This window comes from Triplophysa dalaica, chromosome 22 (genome assembly GCF_015846415.1).
Source record: "Triplophysa dalaica isolate WHDGS20190420 chromosome 22, ASM1584641v1, whole genome shotgun sequence".
Lineage (NCBI taxonomy): Eukaryota > Metazoa > Chordata > Actinopteri > Cypriniformes > Nemacheilidae > Triplophysa > Triplophysa dalaica.
In genome coordinates, this window is record NC_079563.1 from 7,949,598 (window position 1) to 7,965,039 (window position 15,442).

The 15,442-nt window shown below is 36.4% G+C and overlaps 3 protein-coding genes across 5 annotated transcripts in view; all 3 read left to right on the plus strand.

The window, feature by feature from the left end:
* The window catches only part of phf24 (PHD finger protein 24), a 31,407-nt gene extending 29,447 nt beyond the window's left edge, over nucleotides 1-1,960 (plus strand). The window contains exon 8 of the mRNA XM_056735834.1: nucleotides 247-1,960. Coding sequence (XP_056591812.1) covers nucleotides 247-343 — 97 coding nt within the window. The 3' untranslated portion in view covers nucleotides 344-1,960. The remainder of the gene's footprint in view (nucleotides 1-246) is intronic.
* Nucleotides 1,961-6,676: 4,716 nt separating this feature from the next.
* prkab1a (protein kinase, AMP-activated, beta 1 non-catalytic subunit, a) lies at nucleotides 6,677-13,067 on the plus strand. Of its 3 annotated transcripts, none has more exons than XM_056737429.1 (8): nucleotides 6,677-6,804; nucleotides 8,315-8,530; nucleotides 8,616-8,785; nucleotides 9,544-9,637; nucleotides 9,721-9,835; nucleotides 9,930-10,063; nucleotides 11,894-11,962; nucleotides 12,047-13,067. In XM_056737429.1, the coding sequence occupies exons 2-8, from the start codon at nucleotides 8,384-8,386 to the stop codon at nucleotides 12,122-12,124; spliced, it is 807 nt and encodes a 268-aa protein (XP_056593407.1). In that variant the 5' UTR covers nucleotides 6,677-6,804; nucleotides 8,315-8,383; the 3' UTR covers nucleotides 12,125-13,067. The 3 variants fall into 3 exon arrangements, with proteins under 3 accessions (XP_056593407.1, XP_056593408.1, XP_056593406.1); XM_056737430.1 differs by having other exon boundaries at nucleotides 6,705-6,804; nucleotides 8,379-8,530; XM_056737428.1 differs by having other exon boundaries at nucleotides 6,715-6,804; nucleotides 8,288-8,530.
* Nucleotides 13,068-13,421: 354 nt separating this feature from the next.
* LOC130411978 (phospholipase A2-like) lies at nucleotides 13,422-15,034 on the plus strand. Its single transcript, XM_056737022.1, has 4 exons — nucleotides 13,422-13,498; nucleotides 13,969-14,119; nucleotides 14,674-14,807; nucleotides 14,889-15,034. Exons 1-4 carry the CDS (start codon nucleotides 13,450-13,452, stop codon nucleotides 15,005-15,007), a joined length of 453 nt encoding a protein of 150 aa, XP_056593000.1. The 5' UTR covers nucleotides 13,422-13,449; the 3' UTR covers nucleotides 15,008-15,034.
* The last annotated feature ends 408 nt before the right edge of the window (nucleotides 15,035-15,442 follow it).

The window sequence follows — 15,442 nt, forward strand, 5'->3', positions numbered from 1 at the left end:
GTTATATAACTAAACAAAAAAATCATGTTGTGACTACATTTTTCAAAAGTTGTGTTGATTTAACTTAAGCAAGTTTAGTAAATTGAACGAGTCGCAAGAAATTATTTTGGAGTGCAGGTATGAGTCTATTTCGTTCACTTGTGATCCGATCGACCAAGCTCAATACCAGGTTTTATTAGGGCCTCTGACTATGTGTTGCCTTGCTGAGCCACCAACATTACATTGTGATTCTTTTGTGTATTTAAGACCAGCTACCTGGGACAACTTCATGAGAGACAGTGCTATCTACATCCTGGCCGCCAGGCCCAACAGCTCAGCCATGCACATCCATCTGCCTCTCTAACCACTGGCCCATTGCCTGTGATTTCCAGACGGGCTAGAGGGAACTTCCTAGGTCCAGTTTGAAGAGAAACAGGTGCTGAGAACAAAACTCCCGACACCACAAGAGTCAAATCAAAAAGAAGACGGCAACACACTCCAAGAACGTATAAGCCATGAACAGATTCTTCCTCAAATACTCGATCTATCTACATATCGATAGAACAGTCGCTCTAGAACCATAGCACATCTGTCGCCAGAATTAAGGTTTTAGACACTGTGTGCTTGTGTTTTTGTGACCAGCTGTTCTGATGAGAAACACTGCAGTTAAAAAAGAAGGAAAAAAACACTGTTAACAGTAAAATGCACCACAGCACTGGTGTTTGCTTCTAGTGTCTTTGGCCTTGTTGTATAGTATTTTAATTGTGGCTCTAGCCAATCAGCTTGCAGGATCCGATGTAAGATCAGCAGTTGCATCATTACGTTTTACAATTCATAGTCAGAGAGAGAGATGCTATATATAAACTATATATACGTATACATTATACAATATACAGTATATATAAATATATATTGTATGTGTATTTATTCCCATATCTTCAAGGACGGATTATGGTCTGGGCCAATGGGGGCAAGCAACTTGACCCGAGGAGGTTAATAAATGTCATCTGAAATTAAAAATGTTTGTGAGAGAAATTGATTCATAGAAACGTAATACAGCCACCCCATAAGGGCCGGGTTAAATATGGGGTGTGACAATGTCATTGGTTCTTGTGTGTCCTTTGAACTATCCTCATATATGTATTCTGCCATAATGCATATGCTGATTCGACTTACCGCTATCTTTGCATATTTGGGAAGAAGAACTTGTTCGTTTCTGCAATATTATATTTGAAGTTTTTAAACTGCTCATTCTTTGTTTTCAAGTATATTTATTTTGATTTAATTCTACAACGACGAGAAAATGAATCAAATTTGTTTTTAGTTGTATCATGCATTTTAATAGCAACAGTGTAATGTAAAAATTATGTTATAAAACAGTATCTGTCGTGAGAAGGCCTAGTATGACCATAATGCTTCCTTGCGTATTTTAGAAAATAACTGTTTTATTTGTTGTTTCTTCATCTGATTTATTTAATACCTTATTTTATTTTTCTCCAGGGTCTGTAAAACCATGTTACTCCCGTAAATGTGGTATTTCCCAGTGGTTACCTTATAGCTGATGCACATGTACAATCTTCCAAATATCTCCAATGCTAATTAAAAAGCAACAATTTGTTGATAATCAGGTTTAGAACTTGCTGCCTATATGATGACTCAGAGATTTCTTTCTTCCTAACATCCTTTCTTTCTTACACATAGTTTTGATCCACAATGAATTTGTTCTTAGTTGTGGTGCAGAGGAAAAAACGTCTAATATCTAAACCTTTTTATTGTTACACATAAACATGTACACTCCTGTTAAAGTGGCGAGTTACACTCAGTTGCGTATATCAAACTGTATTATGGGTATGAAGCATCATAACAGTGTTTATATGATCATATTTACTGTATTTGCTAATGGACGGTAGATGATGGATTGATCAAGGCATTTATTTCAAGGGACTGTGCAATACTCCGGGTTTTGCTGGTAATGCTGAAAATAAACGCATGATGTTAAATCCAAAAATTTGACTGGAACTTTGTAGGCTAGGAGTCGTTCTTGAGAGCATAATGTGGTTTTGATTGTTTGTGTTCGGATATCTATTTTGATATCTGTCTATCTAAATATCTTTTCCCAAATATCAATTTAGCTGCCAAATGCAAATGTTTTGTGTAGTTTCATGTAATTCACCTCAAGAATAAGCTGTAAACTGCTGTAATTGTTTAAATGTCAACCGCCAATACTTCAAGCTTGGCTGGAGTGGTTTGTTTGAGTAGCCGGGCACGTAAACTCCACCCAAGTCCTGCCTCTTTGCCCATTTTCGATTATCCGGGATTGACGGGCGACGATTTTTCATATTGTAATTTCAGAAAGTGTAGAAAAATTCTTCCTCTTTCCTAATTATGTCACTACCGAAACACAACAACATAATAACTTGATATAATCCTCCTCATCAAATTATAAGATTTTATTTAAATCTACTTTTAAATATATTTTTGGCTATTTCAATTTTTTTTACACATGTAAATCAATAATATTTTTCAATTTTAACAATATTTCAAGTGTAATTTATGAGATTTGTTGTATTTTGAATCCCACCTTTCATTGTAAAACGCATACAATTGATAAAAGTTATGGATTCATTAGTTTACATATATTGAACCAAACACCATCAAAACATTTTAGTTGATCATTTAATATAAAATGTCATAACAATATTTAATTTGCACAGTTGAATCAGACTTTCAACATTTTATGTTAATACAAATAACTTGCCATGTTGCACATACGCAGCCAGCACATATAGCAGATACACATCTGACAGTAAATATCTAATAGAAATGTCGGTAGTGACATGAAAATCCAGGACACAGTTTTTTACATAAAGTTTAGTCATTCAAAATGTAAAATAAATATATTTAAAAAAAATTTGCAAACCAAGATTTAATCTTAAATCCTTTAATGCTTTTTATATGTGATTTTTTTTATTTGGGACAGTTTGCACAAATTCTATGGAATGGCCAATGTCCAAAACTAGAATAAATGCCAACTAAAATAAAACCTTTTAGCTTTCCATAGCATATTGCAATATTTCTAATATGAATAACTATGCACATCAACTTGACTAGACCAAAACAAATCACATCATGAAAATGTATGAAAAGTCTGATGAGTGCTCGAAACGTTACACGTTCTGGAAAAGTCAATCTACTGTTTTTTATATATTTGGCTTTTGGTGGAACTTTTCATACATTTTTCTAATATTTCTAAGATGGAAATGTTGCGTATAACACACAGAACCTCTGCCACATTCCTATTGCTTAACAATAAACATGACGCACTTTGCATCCAATTGCATATCTTTTACTAATGGGAGTTCAACTATTTAATTTAGCTTGTGAAAACTATTCAAAATGTGATATCTACCCCCCTTGTCCCCACTGGTGAACATCTGGAGATGGACCTAATGAAAGTAATAAAAGTTGTGCCCACAGCGCTGAGGGAACATGCAGTAGCAGGTGTGACAGAAATGCCCCCTGGCAGGGAGCTTTTTACACATCAGTGAATGCACGGTGTCTCTGCCATCACACGGTCCCCCGGGCCTGTCCTAAATCTGACATTCTGTCAGAAATATCAGACTGCCATTTGGTTTTATTAAAAGATTCAAATTTCACGCTTTGAATGCATTCATGCATTAGTTTCTCTTAGAATTCTGTCTCTGTGAGAGGATGGATTTCAAGTGTTCTCTGTTTTTGAAGTTAAACCAAAGCCCTGTCCCTGACTGGAGGTTAGTCTACACAGTCTACATGTTTCCAATCCCTTCACATCAAATTGGCAAGCTATTTGTGTCAAATCTTGAGCCTGGTACTCGATATATCCCCCAACACCAAGTTTTTGAGAGAGATGGTGTGTCATCAGCAGTCATCCATCACGGGGTTAAGACGTAACGCAGTGCAGTTGATGGCATCACTCATTAGTTATAAAGTGATGAGGAGAAGGACAGTTTGGCAGGATGCCGGCGCCGGCCGCTCCGAACGGGAACGACATTAGTCAGTTGATGAAAGAGATTCAAGATCAGGTCAGTTTTATTGGTGTAAATCCTACATCATCTTCATGAGTGTACTTGTCTTGTTTTGCTATTGAAAGTCATGACAAACGACTTTAATGAAAGATACAGAACAAAACATTTTGCATTGAAAATTTATGCCAGCCTTTTTTTAGTACATTTTTTTCATTATGAGATGTACAATAAAGCAATTATAACTGAAAAAAATGCCCACTTAGTTGTGATTTAAACAAATGAATGCAAAATTAGTTAATTGTCTAAGGCTCTATTTTATTAATACTTTTGGACAATGTCATTCCCAACCATAAAATGAAAAAAATCTAGTTTTATATTTATAAAATATCAATATTTGGTGGATTAAATACCCATATAAAGTTTTTATGTGTGTTTTAAAAGCATAGTTTTACATAGTCAGGTAAGTGAATTGTACATGTTAATTCTACAAAGTATGTTGTCTCAAAAATGTGTGTCCTTTTTTGTCACATCCAGAACTTGTGCATAGAATGATATTTTTCTGATATCTGGACTCTATCATCAGGGGTTTAAGTAAAACAGATGATTCAATATCGGTAATACATTCCCTCAGTTTTAACTGAAAATGTCACATCCATAACACTGGAATTGTCCCTTTGCATTTTTCCAAACATGTTCTTTATCCTAGCCTTGTCCTACCATAACACATTTCATATTTTAGATCCACTTTGTAATTCTACGTTCAGTTTTTACATACACATCTGATGGAAACCCAACTGTGTTGTTAGCTCAGACTCTGGAGGTCTCGCCTGACATATTTGTCTCTATTTCTGACGCAGATGTCATGAAATATTCAACGCTTTTTCTTCAGTCATAACGCACTCTCATGACCTCCTTTACCTGTGGCTCTATGACCTCAAAAATACTTCAAGCTCAGAGCTGATCATAAATTCAGCGCCACATGGTTCTGTCTGTAACTCTCTGCCTCACACACAAGCATTTGACACTTCCTCCACAAAAATGTTACATCACAATTGCATCAGATCATTTGCCAGACCCATCGGGTCTTTTGGTTCATTCAAATCTGTTAAGATATTGTACAAAATGACATTATTGTGCATACATTGCGATACATTATATTGAAGTTATCTCGTCATTACTATAAAAATCCCAGTGTAATGTAATGTAGCCTTCGCATTAAATTCCAGTAGTGTTATGATTTGCCAACGGAGGCTGTCTGCCAAAAACGATCCTAACAAAATTATTAAGGGGGCGAGTCTAATGTTTCACCAGCAGAAATCTCTGTTCGAAAAGGAAACTGAGTTTTTCTAGAACTGTGTTATTTACGGCAGCATCATGAAAGTAAGTTTTTACACTTATGGAGTTGTCAGCCTTTGAGGATTAACATGAAACCTTGACTCATTTTCCCCTCAGAAAACATTTCAAAGCTTTAAAGCTGTAATGGTTTGATCAAACACATCTCCCAGTCTTCCACACAAGTATATATATATTTTGCATATTTTTGTGTCAAAATCACAAATGCAAATTCTGATAAATACCGCCTGTCAGATTGTTTGGGAACTGCTTAACCCAGACGAGGCTGACACATGAACACATAGATCAGTAAAGCAGATATAACCCTTTCTGCTCTCAGATGTTCCTGCACTCAAAACAGCATTTCTAGAACTGGATGTTTGAGTGGGTGGGTGAGAAAGAGGAGAGAGAGAGAGAGAGAGAGGTTGGTCTATAACACTGGCTAAGACAAAGGGGAGTAATTGTACTTCGCATGATGCACAAAAAATCTTGAAGACGAGCACTAACAGTGAAAAATACATACGGACATCTAAATAAAACAGTGTCATTTCTCACACTCATTCATGCTCGCTGTAAAAAGCAACACAAATACCATTTACATACTCCATTATAGACCACCAGCTGTTTACCATTAAACCATTACAAATTTTTGTAGTCTGTTTAGGATTTATTTTAATGCTGTTTCATCGATCCCCATGTTTAAGATACACCGCACCAATAGAACCCATTACCAATAGAGACCCACAGAGACCATAATAAAGTTTCCAATACAAACCAATACAGTTTACGTTATAACTATTAGAATTTCAGTTTTTTAACAGGGATCATTTTGTGTTGTTCTTGTTTTAACATGCACAAAGGCACTAAACCAGTATATAAATAAATGATTTATTTGCCTCTGTGTCCAGTAGGTGACTTTTGGTGTAAACAAGATCCAATATTATAATACAATGCATGATGCAATCGCTGCACAGCTCTGCCAGCACTTCTTGGTCGGAAAGTCGGTCAATAAATGACTCGATTGTTATACATCACAATTTAGTCATTCCATTTTTCTTCTTGTACCTACATCTCACCTTCACGTCTTTTTCATGTGGCGGACACATGGCTAAATGTCTCCATCCAGTGGCGAATAAGAGACATTGCAGACCTTAAGAAAAATAACGTCATACGTTTTGTTTTAAATCCTGCGAAGAAACAAATATAAATATACTGTACATTAAGGAACCTCTACTTCACATATATCTACGCGGGATTGCATGAGCTTTGCCTTCATTACAGCACAACGTTGATACAGCTTTTTGAAACTAGCGGCGGCAATACACGCATGCGCAGAGAAGCCACCGCTTGGCCCCCTACCACACACGCATGCGCAGTAGCGCAGTGCGCGACGGGGGGAGTGGCATGTTGTGATAAGCATGAAAAAATGACAAGATAACTGCGATCGAGGACAAGCAGCCTTCCCTCGTATACATTACAGCACATAAGAGTAAGTCGTGTTACGCACATTAATAATATGTAATATTGATGATTATACATCGCATACCGCATTCTGATTATAGAGCGTTCGTTCGCTCTTTCTGCGGCCACGGGTTTATTAAATGAATGTAATGTATATCACTTGAACTGTCAGAGCGATTAAAACACATGATGGAAATGAGGAAAAACGGCGAATAATGTTGCGGGTATCGCTGCATCCCATTATACCAGTGTCAGCTTGCAACTTAAACAGGTCGATTGCGTTGCATCTAATATCAGGACGATACATCTTCCAGCCATTTGAGCTCGGCTGAAGTTACTGTATTATCTTTACCCTTGAGATGTTTTTAGAAGACTTGTCAGACTTTATGACCTTGCCTTGCACTATTTTTTTCTAAACGCACGTAGAAAATGACAGCAATAAAAACTGCGCCCGAGGTTACAGAGGTCTCGAAATGTAGCAATTAAATCCGTAATTAAATAAGCTGTCAACTGCGTTATAAAGTCTGGTATGGCGAGCAAATGCAAACTAGATACATAAATGTCCTTTTGGGAATGTTGGTGCTTGTTACGCAGCACAGGAAGACAATAAAGATATTACGTGTAATTAGAAAAAGAAGAGCTTGAATTATAGATAAAAGTCCCAAAATTTATAAAAGTTCATAAACTTTCAACTAAATTATTGTAATACAAATGATAATCAGTTAGTAAAAAACAAAGTTAACTATAATATACACTAGATATAATGGAGAGATATAACTGTTAGAATTTATTAATAAAAAAATGGGTATCACTGGTGAGGGCTCACTGAAAATGAAATCAGATTTGGGGGTTTGTGTTTTTGACCTGTCTTGCAACTTTTATTTTGTTTTTCATGCTGCTTCATGCATTGTTCCTATGTTGTTTGTGTATTTTTACGTTGTTTTATGTAGTTTCATATTTTCTGTTTGTGTGTTTTTGTCTCTGAATTTATTCTTGTTGTTGTTGATGTTGATGCTCTTGCCATGGGCGCCGTAAAGGGGTGGAAGGTTAGGACGATTCTAAGGGCCCAGGGGGATTTAGGGCCCAGAAGAGCAGACCCCCTTTTTATTTTCCTATTTGAAGGGGACCCAGAAATGTTGGTTTCCATAGGGCCCAGAATTTCTGGCGCCACCCCTGCCTCTTGCCTTTGTTATTAATGAAGCATATTGGAAAAGGGAAGAAAATAAAGAAACTTATGGTGCACTGCACTGCTAACAGTAAAAACTTAAACGTATTTGCTGGCTGTCCTTTAATATGTCCCATTCCTGTTTCAAGAAGAAAAATATCAAGCCCAAAAATGAAAAATTATGCACACAAATCATTTCACAGGTTCTTTGAGGGTGCAGATGTTAAATATTTATGTTAAAAAATATCAAATTAAACTCATACTGTACCGTCTATCATAGCAGAATTCTGTATTGTGAAAGTGTTGCACAGCATTACATAAAAATCAGCATGTTTATTTTACACAGTGCTGTGGGGTTTGTATTTGGTTACAGATCATTTTTAACCCCCGGCCAGCTGGCCGCTCACCCTCTGTGACCTCTGCTTTGGCTTGTTAAGGCACTATGGGTAACACAAGCAGTGAGAGGGCAGGCATGGGCCATGAAAAAGCCCACAGGAGGGATAGTCGAGGAACCAAGGAAGGAGATCGTCCCAAAATCCTGATGGACAGCCCTGAAGATGCCGATATATTTCACGGGGAGGACATAAAAGTAGGTTCCCGTTCTTTTATTGGCTATAATCATGCTGTCATGGTTTAGGTAAAACATGTGTGCTGATTAAGTGTGCTTCTATAAGGCACCAATAGTAAAAGAAGAGTTTCTTGCCTGGACACCAGACTTGGAGACCGGTGACAAGGGCTCGGACCTGGACCGGCCCACTGTGTTTCGATGGACGGGAGCTGGAAAGGAAGTGTTTATTTCGGGCTCCTTTAACAATTGGACCAGCAAGATTCCTTTGATAAGAAGGTTTGCAAATATCTTGGATATTAAATAATCATAACTTCTCACAGGTTTTGTGCTTAAAGGGATAGCTCAGCCAAATACTCAAATTTGCCGTTCATTTACTTCATCTGAGATGTAGGTGACATTTTTTCTTGAGTAGAACCATAAAGAAGATTGTTTGGTAAATCCGCAGCCCTCTCTGCTTCATATAATGGGAATCAATGGTGTCCACCTGTCTAAGAGTTCCTAAAGCATATAATTCCAAAAAGCGGCTCCTGGCAACATCTTGACGTTTTATGAAGTTACTCGCTCGATATTTTCATAAATTTGAACGTCATTTTTAATAATATTAGCCATACTGTACAGCCTCAAGACTCCCTTTCTGCAGGTGGCGCTAAACGTACCAGACGCTGGTGTGCGATCCGCAACCAAATACTATAAGAAGAAGATTGCGATTGTGTGCAGAGGCTGCACATTATGGCTAATATGATTAAAAATGACGCTCAGTTTTATGAAAATATCAAATGATTCGCTTCACGAAATGTCAACATTTTGCCAGGAGCCGCTTTTTGGAATTACATGCTTTAGGAACTCTTAGACAGGTGGACCCCATATACTTCCATTATATGAAGCAGAGAGGGCTACGGATTTAAAGACCATTTGGTCAACAATTCCTTTCCAGAAGCACCAGAAGAAAGTCGTACCGGTTCGAAATGGCAAGAGTAAAAATCATTTTTGTGTAAACTATCATTTTAAAGATGTGTAACATTGTGATTCAATAGTCAAAACAACTTTGTGGCCATTGTGGAGTTGCCTGAGGGTGAGCACCAGTATAAGTTCTTTGTGGATGGGCAGTGGACACATGACCCAGCGGAGGTAAATGAGACATCACTTGACAACATCGATTAGTGTGTTTCAAACAAATGAGGAACGCAACATTGACATGTTATTCTCCTCAGCCTGTGGTGACCAACCAGCTTGGCACGGTTAACAACATCATCCAGGTGAAGACGACAGACTTTGAGGTGTTTGATGCTCTGATGGTGGATTCACAGAAATGTTCGGACATATCAGGTGTGGACACAATGACTTCAAATACGTAGTCAAAAATGCACAATATACTCTTAAATCGTCTGTTGTCGTGACCTAATGTGCCTGTTGATTCCAGACCTTTCCAGCTCTCCTCCTGGACCATATCACCAGGACGCTTACGTACCCAAACAGGAAGAGAAATTCAAATCTCTTCCAATTCTACCGCCTCATCTCCTACAGGTCATTCTCAACAAGGACACAGGCATCTCGGTGAGGATCTGCACAAACTCTCTCCACAAAATGATTTGGTTTTCAAGCTTTGGTCTTTGATTTGTGTAACACGGCTAACCTGCACAGGAGGATTTATCTTGCAGTCATCTAAAGATTTTTGCAACGCCCGCAGTGTGTTTTCTTGCTTTGGGAAACCGTAGAACATTGGTTGAATTCCTTTTCGTTTTATCGATTTGAAACACAGTCTGAAAATCAATGAGATTTGTGCAACAGGTGCCAGATTTTCCATTCATAAGCTGAATAATTTTGAATAAAATTTAGATAAGAAACAAGCGGAGGGAGCAACATTTTTGCATTTGCCAGACTTTTACTCAGAGTGACTTAAGGTGCAATAATGGCAGGTTTAAACAATTTGTGTATTTGTTACCACCCTGCTTTATAAGTAGAGGTACTTTTATACTGTTGCCAAGGATTGTTTTTTGTTCCGAAGGTTAAAAGTGGAAAGATTCGGTTCATCATGAGTCATTTTTATAGTAAAATTAAGTTATTTATGAAACAGATTGTCAAGATAACTACTATTTTTAAGTATAAACTGCGTAATCCAAAAAAGTGACTGTAAAATATGTATTTTAGGTAAAGGAAAGGTATTTGTTTTGGGGTCGTTGGGCTTGCTTTGATTGGGCATTAGACTGGTTTGTTACGCAAATCTGGCAACCCTGGCATAAACCCTTAATAAATATATATATATATGTAAAGAATATTATTCCAAAAAAAATGCAGGTTAGACAGAGAAAAGTAAGTGTTAGTATTAGAAGATGTGATTTTCCTTCTGAACATAAGAAAACAGTACAGTTACATATATGGTTTTTGACAAATAAATGGCTTTTGGTGTGATAGCAAAAATGTAGCAATGATGATAAATCTCTCTTAAAGTCCTCGCGAACCGGAAGTTGCGATGGTTTTTACTACCGTAGTCTGACACATTCCTGAGTGAAAAAGAATTTCAAAGGAGAAAAGTAGTGGGCGTGGGTTGCGTTTTTCACTGCGAATTGATTGGATGTGTAAAACAGCTGTTCCATTGATTTTGAACTGAAACCGGCAGCAGACTGACATTTGAAGGGGAGGAGTTAACGGAGGCTGCAGCCAAGCCGTCTAATTTACATCATTTCAGATGGATGGTTATTTTAGGGCGGAAGTGCATTTTCAGATTTTAACCCAAGATTATAAAGGCTCATGAATTTAAAAAAGGGAATGACCCACATTGATAAGCTATTTTTAATAAACATTGCAATATTTCACGGAAACATAAGCATTGTCATTTTTAATCTTACTCTGCCCTTAAAATAAATATTAATACTAATAAATAATATATTATTAACCGTTTGTTTTCTAATGTTTTTATTATGTCACATCTTAGGACACAATGATATCATTTTCAACTTCCCATCGATTGTTACACACAGATATGTTTATAGTGTAACACATTATATTCACACCGTAGTCTACTTTTCTGACATGTATACACACATTTTCTCATGCTTTTGCTCACTTGACTAAAAATGTGCATGTGTAGTCCTATGCATGGTCCATAATGTCACTTTAAAGAAATTGACACGTAAAACATTTGGTATTATAAAAGATATAATCAATAATTATGCTATTTTTATTGCATCGGATGCATTGAATTGAGTGATTTCTCAACTAACCAACTTCACAGATCATAATTACAGCATTAATATTTAATCTTTTGCAATGTCTTTGTCATTTGCATATTTCACTGTAAGACACAATAAAGATGTCTTCATCAATCTGAATGAGTTCTCCTCTACTGCACTGATTAAAGAAAAATGTACATTTGTTTCCTTACAGTGTGATCCAGCTTTACTTCCCGAGCCCAACCATGTCATGCTTAATCACCTGTATGCTCTGTCCATTAAGGTAAGAAACAACCGAAAGAGACCAAGCAGTATTGATTTTTTTGTCTATTCTGATGAATCTGTTTCTCCTCCGGCTCTCTGACAGGATGGCGTAATGGTTCTGAGTGCAACCCATCGTTATAAGAAGAAATATGTCACAACTCTGCTGTACAAGCCAATCTGATCTCCGTCTGCTTGTCCGAGAAAACCGACCAATTTTAAATGCTACGAGGATTTGAACTTTGTTTAGTTTAGTTTAGTTTTGCTCTGTCTATATATTGTGTATTATTGTAAATAGAGATGTACAGAGATGCACTTTAGAAATCAGTATATTTCTGAATATAAGCTAACCAGAAACACACAAATGGCTTTGGAGATAAAATATATATCAGTCAGTTAATCTTTTAGATGTTGGGACGCTTTTTGTAAATGGTGCTTATTTTAGAGGCCAAAAGAACATGTACTGAACTTTTTTTGACTGAAAAGGGACTAATCGCCCAAAAATGAAATATCAGTCATGGTTTACTCACCTTCAGATTGTTCCCAACCTGTTTAAATCTCTTTGTTCTGCGGAACACAAAGGAAAATATTTGAAGAATTCTTTAGAATATCTTTTCTTTGTGTTCAGCAGAACAAAGAGATTTATACAGGTTTGAAACAATCTGAGGATGAGTAAACGATGACAGAATTTTCATTTTTGGGTGAACTGTCCCTTTAAGCGGATCACAAAGCAGAATAAATTTAGATGTTCTTGAATTAATGTAAAATTATGTAGAAAAGCCTAACTTGTATATTGTTTCTTTTAGTGTTTCTTTTGACATTCTTATGTAGATAAATATTAATATGAATACATATATGGAAGCACATTGAGCTTTAAGGCATCTTTTTTTTAGGACCAAATATAGAAACATTACAGAAGAACTGCTGAGAAAACCTTTGTTTTTGACTTTGACGATTCAATTTTTTTTCCTGTCAGTGTTAGTTTAAAAAAATATGTATTTTCCATTTTTCTTTATTTTGATTTCTTTATTACATTTGAAGTCACACCACAAATACGCTGAACAATACCAATCACAAAACCACATCATTCTGTCTTCTGTAATCTGTGTTCTGTGAAATAAAACAATAACAACACAAACTGTGTTGAAATGTGTTTACTCCCTTCTAACCGTCTGTTTTGTGAACACACATTGAAAGATCACACTCATGGCCTTTAAAATGTTTTGAATATGAGGTATGAAAATCTCACTATGCCTTCATCTTTAAAGATTTGCATTTTACCATGTAGCTGCGTAGTCTTGTCATAGAAAAACAATTCAAACGATGCATTTCATAAGCACATATTTTACAGGTAGAGCTGAGCGTGGGAATTGGCATGCAACTGTACATGTGTGTTCAGAAATGTGCACAGTCAAAGTTTATCTTCAAGTGTCACGTGTATTAAGGCAGTGGGGATTGCATAAAATGCAAGCAGGGTCAGGTGGATCGTAGACCACTGCGCCAAAGACCATGAATGCACTCAGTGCTGTTCTTCTGCTAGCCATTGGACTGACTTTGGGTGAGTAACATGTTTAAGTCCAAAGGAAGGAAGAACTAGAAGACCACCAGGGTACAGTGTATATGACCACTTACTGATAAACAAAATAAACATATTCATAACGTTTTATATATTTTTAATACTTATTCATAGTGTATTTAGTTCAGCTAATGCATTAACTGTTGTGTTAAGGGATAACTTCACTTCAAAATTTGCCCCAATTGACTTTCCATAGCTGGAATAAAAATGACTATGGGAAGTGAATAGGGGCGTAAATTTGGAAATGAACTACTCCTTTAATAAATAAGATTTTGTTGATTTTGCTTCTTCAAAAGGTTACTAAAACGTGTTACACATGTTCAGTTCAGGTTATTGCATGAGCACTAATAATTAATTATTTTGATATTTATTTCATATTACTCATTAAAGTATGTCAAATAAACTACTTTATTAATACTAAAATAATAGTATTTGTTGATTATGTATTTCAGCTGAGGCTTCTCCTGATCATAGAGCTGTATGGCAGCTGAGAGAGATGATTCTCTGCTCTGTGCCGGACAGCAGGCCAATTCTGGACTATGCTGACTACGGCTGCTATTGTGGTTTGGGTGGATCTGGTACACCTGCGGATGAGTTGGATAGGTCAGACGTGAATACCACGGAAAGTCTATATTCATGGTTGTGTTTTCACACATACAGTGTCAGAACAAAGAACTTAAGACATGACTTTAAGAAGTAACATTTAAAATGTATGACATTAAAAATGTCAATTTTATTGCTTTCCTAAGCATGGCGCTAGCAAAGCCAAGGTCATTGCGCATACTAGGAAACAAATGTATATAAATGTTAGTAGCTATGAATAAAACGTCTGCCAAAATGCAATAGTTTCAACTATTTATAGCAATACATATGTAAATAGACTTGGGCAAAAAAGTCTTAAAAAGTATTTGGGTACTTATGTCATATGAATCTAATGTGAACCTTTATTGGACACCTGCTTGAATGTCATGGCAACCTCGTAAATCTGTTTAAAATTATAAAAGTAATTTTATGGATTTCTTGGAAAATTAAAGTTAATTTTAATAAAAAGTCCTGGAGTCCAAATATGTTTTGGGCCAGTTTACATGATGTCACATGATCAGGTTTACATGTAAAGATTATACAATCTTTGTTCATTTCACATTGTTCCTCCACAGATGCTGTGAAGTGCATGACAAATGCTACAGAGAGGTCAAACAGCAAGACAAATGTGTGCCCATAGTGGACAACCCATACACCATGTCCTATTTGTTCAGCTGTGACAAATCATCCCAGAAAATCACTTGCAGCAGTGAGTCCTGATTTTACTCAGTCCTTTTGAGTTCATGCAGAATCCATGAAAGAGTGAAACTTTCTCTTTTTAACTCAACAGGTGACAACAACGAGTGTGCAATGTTCATCTGTGACTGTGACAAGAAGGCAGCTGAATGCTTTGCAGAAGCTCCCTACAATGAAGAGAATGCTCGCCTTCCCAGTGACCGCTGCAAATAAAGTTTTGTTTCAATCATTTATCCTCAATACCACTTTTCTCAATATGTTTTTGTATGCGATGAACATGTACATCTTATGTAAAAGTTAGTTTACTAGTCCGCAATAAAAGCTACAATAATATCTAGACAACACATATGTTTAGATACAACTATCCACACCGATTTTGTGTTTTAAAATGAGTGTTATATTTGCGATGCTGTGGTAATGTTTTATGTTTAGCGACACTAGTTTAACAAGACATGTGAATGTTTCATTATTCACTAGATATGATGCATGTGGGATTTCTTTATTTGCGTAAAAGAAGAATAGAGTCACCCATGAGCCTGCAGAACAAATATGTGAGCTCATTAAATTAAAACTAATAGCACACATGTAATTGATTTTGGGATCAAAATACTTATGAATGGATGTTATTTATCATGATGACACTGATGC

What these genes read in the sequence shown, in the direction of transcription:
- prkab1a (XM_056737429.1), top strand. Translation starts at nt 8,384, where the DNA reads ATGGGTAACACAAGCAGTGAGAGGGCAGGCATGGGCCATGAAAAAGCC. An exon ending in AAGATTCCTTTGATAAGAAG is followed by an intron (nt 8,786 to 9,543) that starts GTTTGCAAATAT and finishes GTGATTCAATAG; the next exon opens with TCAAAACAACTTTGTGGCCA. An exon ending in GGACACATGACCCAGCGGAG is followed by an intron (nt 9,638 to 9,720) that starts GTAAATGAGACA and finishes TATTCTCCTCAG; the next exon opens with CCTGTGGTGACCAACCAGCT.
- LOC130411978 (XM_056737022.1), top strand. Translation starts at nt 13,450, where the DNA reads ATGAATGCACTCAGTGCTGTTCTTCTGCTAGCCATTGGACTGACTTTG. An exon ending in AGCCATTGGACTGACTTTGG is followed by an intron (nt 13,499 to 13,968) that starts GTGAGTAACATG and finishes TATGTATTTCAG; the next exon opens with CTGAGGCTTCTCCTGATCAT. An exon ending in CCTGCGGATGAGTTGGATAG is followed by an intron (nt 14,120 to 14,673) that starts GTCAGACGTGAA and finishes GTTCCTCCACAG; the next exon opens with ATGCTGTGAAGTGCATGACA.